The following is a 9,145-nucleotide window of genomic DNA, read 5'->3' on the forward strand; positions in this document are numbered from 1 at the left end:
TTTGCACAGCCCAAAAAAAAACAAAAAAAAAAAAACATGACTGACATCTAGAGGTCATTCTGAGAAAAAAAACTTGCAAAAGTAGAAAACATAAATAAGTACATAGAATTGATTAAGCCAATTATTTATCTGCTCATCATCTTAAAAACAAACAAACAAACAAACAAACAAAAAAAAAAAACATTTAAACAACCTCTCTGAACAGCAGTAAACTGTGCATGCAAAAAAAAAAGTCCTTTATTCCATCAGGACTGTTGTCTATGTATGTCTATTTTTTTTTTTTTTTTTTTTTTGAGAGCATCACCTGCTCTTTTAAAGCAACACCCCATACAACCTTAATCATAAATTAGTTACTTAGAGTGGGTGAGTGTGTCAGAGAGAGAGAGAGAAGGAGAGATGTGGATGACTCTGTATATTACTCTATACCTGTCATTTAACTGTATATCTGCAGATTCAGTCCTCAGATCAGGTACCTGTCAGCTCCAGGGACGCTTCAAATTAAATGGAATGTACCAGGATGGAGATTTTATACTTGGAGGCCTGTTTCATGTTCACTTTTTCACAGTGTTCCCAGAGCTGAGCTTCAAAACCGAGCCAGAACCACCACACTGTGAAAAGTGAGTTAGGGTCCAAAGTGACTATAAACCTATAAAATATAATAATAATAATAATAATAATAATAAATATTTTAAATGTGAACGTTAAGTTCTTGTTGCCCTCATTTACCTTCGCTAACTTAATCACATGATGTATTGACAGCCTAATTCTGCCTTGGCAAAGAATCTATTTAAACCACTGTAAATTTAACCAAATATGCACAATAGGAGGGCTTCATGAGTGATGCTTAATCTCAAATGTTTTTTTGTTTTTAATGCTTGTATTAATTATTATTATAATTAATTATAATTAATTAATTACATTTATTAATTATAATTAATATCTGTTTAATATCACTTCATGTCATAATTTATCTTGTTTTTTTCTTTTTAGATTTAATGTGGAAATCTTCCAGCAGGCACAGACCATGGCTTTTGCAGTGAATGAGATTAATAAAAATCAAAACCTGCTGCCTAATGTAACTCTTGGATATCATCTTTATGACAACTGTGTGAGACTAGAGATGGCATTCCGGGCTGCCATATCCCTGGCTAGTGGGACAGAGGAGTCCTTCTCCAGCCTAAACTGTACTGGCCCCCCTCCTGTGATTGGGATTGTAGGGGATCCAAGTTCAACTCCTTCCATTGCGATTTCCAATGTTCTTGGGCTGTTTCGAGTACCAATAGTAAGACAGGATGAAAAAAGTAAAAAATACACTATGTGCACTTTTTTGCACGTTTAGGTTACATTAAGTGTTTTTAGTCATATGTCCTCAATTTGTTTTTTACAGAACCTATTTTGGAAAAATATTCTGGATAAAAAAGAAAATAGAATAATACAATTTCTGACTAAAATATTGCTACATTTTGCTAAAATATTTGTTTTGTTATATCAAATATGCCATATATAGAATTTTAAACCTACAAGTAAGTGGATTGTTATTATCAGTTGTAATGGGGTAATCAAATGTAGGCTAATATAACTCCTAATCTCAGATGAGTGAATGTGTGTTCCTCTTACCTGTTAACAATTAGTCGGTGCTTTTGATTTGCGTATTTAATTTTTAGTTTAGTGAATTTAAAAATTTTGATTTTGGGAAGGAGGCAATCTTTTTAAATACAGAATTTTTATCTTCTCTCTTCTTCTCTCTCCATTTTTCTTAATTAGGTTAGTCACTATGCCACCTGCTCCTGTTTGAGTGACAGGAAAAAGCACCCCTCTTTCTTCAGAACTATCCCCAGTGATGCCTTCCAGGTGCGGGCTATGGTTCAGATCTTGAGACATTTTGGATGGACCTGGGTTGGCCTTGTCTACAGTGATGATGATTATGGCATCTATGCTGCTCAGTTATTTCAGCAGGAAATGCAGCTATTTGGATTTTGTGTTGCTTTTTCTGAAAAGATTCCAAATGATAATAACCACAGAGACATTCAACGTATAACAAGAGTGATACATGCCTCTACAGCTAGAGTGGTGGTTGTTTTTCCCACCTTTCTGCTACCATTGATGGAAGAGGTTGTGTTGCAAAACATGACTGGAAAGCAGTGGATTGCAAGTGAAGCTTGGTCCACCTCATCTGTATACCATACTCCACGTTTCCTGCCCTTCCTGGGGGGCACACTGGGCATTGCTATCAGACGTGGAGAGATTGAGGGTCTTCATGACTTTCTGCTACATCTCCGCCCCAGTAATGATCCAAGAAATAATATAGTGAGGATTTTCTGGGAGAAGATGTTCAGTTGTAGTTTTGGAAATGGGAGAAGAGTGATAGATGGAGAGAAAGTGAAAAATGTGTGTACAGGACAGGAGGATCTGAGCACCACAAACACACCATACACTGATGTTTCAGAATTGAGACCAGCTTATAATGTGTATAAGGCAGTTTATGCCCTGGCACATGCACTTCATGACCTGATGCAGTGTGAGGAGGGTAGAGGACCATTCAGTGGGAACAGTTGTGCTGACATAATCAACCTGAAACCCTGGCAGGTAAGAACCACATGTATAGTGCAGATTCTCTTCAGGCATATAGAAAACCTGAAGGTGGAATTTCAAATAAGTGCCGTTTATTAATTAAACACTTGCTCTGTCTACAAACTGTACAGCTGGTTCACTACCTCCAGAAAGTGAACTTCACCACAGGCTTTGGGGATCAAGTGTCATTTGATAAGAATGGAGATGCTCTGCCTATCTATGATGTGCTAAACTGGCAGCCGAGCTCTGATGGATCAATAAGGACTTACACGGTCGGTGTAGTTAATAAAGGGCCGGCAACAGAGATGGTGCTCACACTTGATGAAGATGCAATATACTGGAACTTTGAGACAAAAAAAGTAATAAGCATTACATGTTAATGTCGTCCTTTTTGCATATGTGTACTCTGAATACTAGTCAAGCTATGCTAAAACAAATGAATAAATAAATCATAAGGATAAGCTCATAATTTAAAAGAGATGACAAACATGGCAAACAGCAGATGATATCTCTTTCAGCATCCAAGGTCGGTTTGCAGTGAGAGTTGCCCCCCAGGCACCAGGCAAGCCAGGAGGAAGGGTCTTCCTGTCTGCTGTTTTGACTGCCTGCCCTGCGGAGATGGAGAGATTTCCAATACAACAGGTGAGTAGATTATTGTTGGCTAAATTTTAATATAATTTGAAAGTAATTTATCCTTCTGTCTTTTTCTTATATACAGATGCTATTGAGTGCACTGTGTGTCCAGATGAGTTCTGGTCCAATCCAGATAAGGATCAATGTGTCCCCAAAGCAGTAGAGTTTCTGTCCTATGAGGAACCTCTGGGCATCTCTCTGACCACTGCTTCTCTGCTTGGCACCTGCATTTGCACTCTTGTGATGGTCGTCTTTGCTCATCACCGTAACACTCCCATAGTACGCGCCAACAATTCAGAGCTCAGCTTTCTGCTGCTGTTGTCATTGAAAATGTGTTTCCTGTGTGTACTGCTTTTCATCGGCCAGCCACAGCTGTGGACGTGTCAGTTAAGACATGCTGTGTTTGGCATAAGCTTTGTCCTGTGCATCTCCAGCATCCTGGTCAAGACTATGGTGGTAATAGCTGTGTTCAAGTCATCTCGACCAGAGGGCAAAGGAGCGATGAAATGGTTCGGAGCAACTCAACAGAGATGCACAGTTTTGGTCCTAACAGCCCTCCAGGTTGTGATATGTGCAGTCTGGCTCTCTACTGCCTCTCCAACACCACATAAAAGCAACCAGTATATCCGCTCTAAAATGGTATATGAATGTGCTATTGGCTCAGTGGCCGGTTTTTCTATGCTGCTGGGATACATTGGACTGTTGGCAGCAGTAAGCTTCCTTTTAGCTTTCCTGGCGAGAAATCTTCCAGATAATTTTAATGAAGCAAAGTTCATCACTTTCAGTATGTTGATCTTTTGTGCTGTGTGGATTGCGTTTGTTCCAGCATATGTGAGCTCACCAGGGAAATATGCAGTGGCTGTGGAGATATTTGCCATTTTAGCTTCTAGTTTTGGTTTACTGGTATCCATATTTGCTCCAAAGTGCTACATCATTCTTCTACATCCAGAGAGAAACACTAAAAATGCCATCATGGGAAGAGAAACACAAAATAAATAGTTTTACATTATTATGGTTTAAAATTGTGAATTCAGATTCTCCATTACTTTATCATTTTAGGATTCACTTCTGTAAACAAATAAGCAAAAATATTGCAAAGCTTGCTGTTTTGTTGCAATTATCATCATCCATTTGTTTGCTTTAAAATAGCACTGTTTATTAATGCATTTGTTATACTGACTTTTATATGTTTTGTCTTCTTGTAGGTTTATCTCGTTTGCACGTTCATTTTTTTTTTAATTGTTTGATTAGAAAAGGAAATTTAAAATAAGGAGACAGTTTGTCAAAGTCACTTGATTATAGATATAAGTCAGAAAGTTTCTCACATGATAATGGGTTAGTTGCATAATAGGCACCATGTTTGATTTCCGATCTAGCGAGTGTGTGCATACCCAGGTGAAAAAAAAAAGTACATTTCTATAATGTACTTAAAGTGCTCTATTTTCATGCACTAATTTTGTACTTAATATACTAAATATTCTTCTTTAGTACTTCTTAAGATAATCTTAAGAACATCTAAGTGTACTCAACTGTACTATTTTGAGACACCATGAAATATGAACTTAAATGTGATTTTAATACACTATCTCTGTATTTAAAAAATGTATTTAGATACTACTTATAGTACATTTGAACCCATAGTGTACTACAAGTGGTAACTAAATATATTTTTTTAAATACAGAGATAGTATGTTAAAAGCACAATTTAGTTCATATTTCATGCTGTCTCAAAATAGCACACTTAGATTTTCTTAAAGAGTTACTTCAGGATTTAGCATTAAGCTTTGTATTAGTAGAATACCACTAGTTTTTCGAATTACCGTGCTTTCCCCCTTCATATCAGCCCGAGATGAGAGATTTATGCATTTTTATTCTGTAAAAAAGCCTCCGATGATGCAAAAATCATCATTTTGCGTCATCGGAGGCTTTTTTGGCCAGAGGCTTAAAACTACAGCCAGTAATAGCAGGTAGTTCCGCATTTTTTGCACCACGCCCATACATATGCGCGTTTGAGGTTACTCACGGACATAGATCAAAGATTTTATCAAAAGTGGGTGTCAATTATATTTTTAAGCTTACAGTAATTAACTTTATTTTGTCTGCACTACATCAGTGGTTCATCTTGCAAATTTATCGTTCGGTCTCTGCAGTCATCTCAACCAATACAGCAACAGGCTTTTGTGGTAACGTTAGTATAAATAGATAAATAGACTAACTCAGTTTTACAGAACAGTGGCTTTACTTTGATAACAGTCAACTTATATGCAACTTATATGTAATTGTCTATCTAACGTTACTTTGCAGTTTTACTGCAACCTACAACAGTACCTATAGGCTACTGTGTTATCAGTCTAGTATCAGCGAGCCTTACCTCTAGGCGAATACGCTTAGTACCAGATATCCAGGCATGTAAAGATATCGCAATGTCCTTCAGAATGGTTCTCTTCACTGCAAGGATATTTGGTTCATAGTCCTTGTGCTTGAAATGGAGATTACATTTTCTGCAGTTTTTTAGGTTTTCTATAACGGTGTCATCTCCAAACTTCGGGTGTTTGATGGCCCACAGCCACTGTTTACTAGTGATGGCCGATTTCAAAACACTGCTTCATGAAACTCCGAAGCTTCATGAATCTTTTGTTTCGAATCGGTGATTCGGAGCGTGTATCAAACTGCTAAAGTCACGTGATTTTAGTAAACAAGGCTTCGTTACGTCATCACTGTTTCGAAACAGTTTGAAATTTCAATGGTTCACCAATAGAGGGCGATGATAAAGTGAGCCCATGAATCATGCAGATACACTGAGAACTATTGAACAAGTGTCTTTACCCTATGGTTTTACCTGATCTCTGATCAGTTTTATACATTTGTAGATGTTTTAATTATACATTAGAATAATTAAAATGAATACTGGTAGTTATTAATCTCTTATTGGCATGTTTAGCTCGAGCCATGGAACAAAGAAACAAGCCTTTAAAATTGATAAAAGAACACATATTATACAGACACTCTATATTTAATGTTATTAGATGATTAGTTAATTCCATTTGATTGATTTTACTTTCAATAAAACTTTTGCAATACATTTGTTAAAGGGTATTTTTAATGCATGTTTGGCCTGAGTTTTGTTGCATTTCCACTGTTCTGACCACTAGGGGTCACCGTGGAGACAGGTGTCAGATTGTTTCGAAGCCTCGAATCATTACGGCACATTTGCTTCAACTGTTTCAGTGTTTCACAATGCCTCGCTCTGCCCATCACTACTGTTTACATTGCTCCAAATCTTTAACTTAATCGGAAAATGATGGAAACTTACTTGTCCTTTCCTGGTTTTGGGTGTACATCCAGGTACAAAGCAATTTAGCACCATTTCACTGTAAATGTATGAACTAACTCACGATTTATAGAATTAATATGTAACAAAGCAAGCCTAGTTGTTTGAATTTTCCTGGTAATGCCGCCTGTAACCGATAGGCGTGGTTTGGGCGTGGCCTCGCAAGGGCAGCAAAACAAGTGCATTCTGGGAGTTGTTGTCTTTCATCCACATTAGTCAAAAATACCTTTTCTGCCTTTTCTCAGTCTAGAAAGTTCCAAATTAAAAAATAATTTCACATTTCTACTACATAAATGACCAAGTTTAAATACACATTCATCTTTCCAGGGGTGAAGTACCCCTTTAAGATTATCTTAAGAAGTGCTAAAGAAGAATTTTTAGTATATTAAGTACAAAATTAGTGCGCAAAAATAGAGCACTTTTTTTTCACCTGGGTAGACACTTGACGCCAGTCCAAAGAGCCGAAGAAAGCTGAAAATTATCTTTTAAAGTTGTTAACCCAGATAACATGGTGACATGGATACAATGTTGAGTTTTGATCCAATGTTAAGTTATGATCCAAATGATCATTTTGGTTGAGATTGACATTTCAGTGTTTAAAGTGTGTTGGATAAGCATTGAAATTTTAATTAAAGTCGACAGCACACATGGGTGGAGAGAGTGACATTGAACTGTGATTTGTAGTTGATGGCCACAAGATCACACAGGTATGCATCTCTGCAGATCATAGTGGGTGTTTCCCAATCAGTGGGGCGTTTTCAAACCACGATGGGCTTTTACCCACTTTATTTGCTCAAAGCCACTGGGGGCTTAGTTTAGGGGTGGGCCTTAATAATTTTAGCAAGTCTGTTGAAAAATCGTTGAAAAACATCCATTGCTTGAAATTGGCCACTGATTGGTAAACGCCCATTTTGGTTTTGCATGTACACTTCTCAGTAGTCTAATCAATTCCTCCTCATTCAAGATAAACCGCAGGTGCATCCTATACAGTAGTTTTGTTTGTTGAACCACCTGACTTCTTTTGGTTTCAAACCATGCATCTTTCTTATTGTTTCTATGTTCTTTTGTATGTTTGTTTTTGTGCTTGCTATTTGCATATGATTTATTGTTACTGTATCTAATAAGATAAAAATTTATTTAAAAAAGTTAAAGTGTTTGAATAAACCATCCATTTTCTAAATTCTTAAAAAGTGCATGCATCTTGCTTTAGTAATATTTATTAGGAGTGTGCACAAATAGTATAATATATTAATATTCAACCTGTAATTAATATTCGAAAAATAAAAATACTATTCGAAATTTACTATGTTGCTTTCCTGGCCATAAATGCAGTGAATCCATGATAAAGCACTTAAACTTTCAGTTATAACTATATGCACTGGGTGGCGCTGTGGAGCGTTTATTTGATCGTCACATAAGGTTGTCGTCTGCCTCACGAAGTTTGGAATTACTTGGATGAAAATTATCTTACAAAATATAATTACTTTTGATCAAATGAACTAATGAAACAGAGTTATCATAATATCACCACCATAATGAGAAAGCACATGAAATACAAAACACCCGTCGAATGAGGAAAGACAGCTGTCCATCACTGCATTAAGCAGCTGTACCCAAGTGAACCGAAAAGATAACTTATTTGATAGCAAAATGATTTTAAGACATATGATTCCTTTAAATTTCGTCGAGGGAGACATATTTACTAAGAGAAAACACAAAGTGTTAGAAACTTAGCTTAGCATACCGTTATATATTATCGTTATCTTTGTTTCGTCGGCGCAGCTCGTTTTCTCACCCGAGCATGTGGATATTATTGTTTTTCTCAACATGAACAAGTGAAACAATATGAACACGATAACCATAATATGTAGCGAATTTACAGTTATTAATCAATTTATGGGTTAGATATATGAATATAATAAATCATAAAGCTTTATGATTAATTATGATGCATATACCGAAACAAGGGGGAATTAAACATATATTGTGAATTAATTACAACGAATTATAATCAATTACATATATGATGCTTTATGATGCATATTACTTTCAATCAAAGTAATTATAATCAGTCATTTATAACAGTTAAGTTAATCGTTTAAAGGATTACTCCACTTTTAAATAAACTTTTGCTGATAATTTACTCACCCCTATGTCATCCAAGATGTCCATGTCTTTCTTTCTTCAGTCGAAAAGAAATTAAGGTTTTTGATGTAAACATTCTAGGATTTTTCTCCATATCATTCATTTCAATGGGCACCAAACGGTTGAAGGTCCAAATGGCAGTTTCAGTGCAGCTTCAAAGGGCTTTAAACGACACCAGACGATGAATAAGGGTCTTATCTAGCGAAACGATTGGTCATTTAAAAAAAAAAATAAAGTTGAAGTTTTATAAGCACAAATGCTGGCCTTGCTCTTTTCTCCGATGCGCGTTCGTGACGTCACGTAGTACGTAATTACGTTGAAAAAGGTCACGGTTGACGTAGGCGGAAGTATCGAGTCAGTGTTTACATTACAAATGTGCGGAAAGAGGATCGTATACACATATTCAAATGTCTTTGTGTCGGTTTATTGTTTAATCCTTTGAGCGGTACGTTCCCACATATGGGA

The 9,145-nt window shown here is 36.4% G+C and overlaps 1 protein-coding gene across 1 annotated transcript; it reads left to right on the top strand.

Annotated features, from left to right (window-relative positions):
- Positions 1–396: 396 nt before the first annotated feature.
- On the top strand, positions 397–4,203 carry LOC137022701 (extracellular calcium-sensing receptor-like). Its single transcript, XM_067389140.1, has 6 exons — positions 397–617; positions 991–1,282; positions 1,765–2,586; positions 2,703–2,930; positions 3,090–3,213; positions 3,290–4,203. Exons 1-6 carry the CDS (start codon positions 397–399, stop codon positions 4,201–4,203), a joined length of 2,601 nt encoding a protein of 866 aa, XP_067245241.1.
- Positions 4,204–9,145: the final 4,942 nt, after the last annotated feature.

This window comes from Chanodichthys erythropterus, chromosome 7 (assembly GCF_024489055.1).
Source record: "Chanodichthys erythropterus isolate Z2021 chromosome 7, ASM2448905v1, whole genome shotgun sequence".
In the NCBI taxonomy this organism is placed as follows: Eukaryota; Metazoa; Chordata; class Actinopteri; order Cypriniformes; family Xenocyprididae; genus Chanodichthys; species Chanodichthys erythropterus.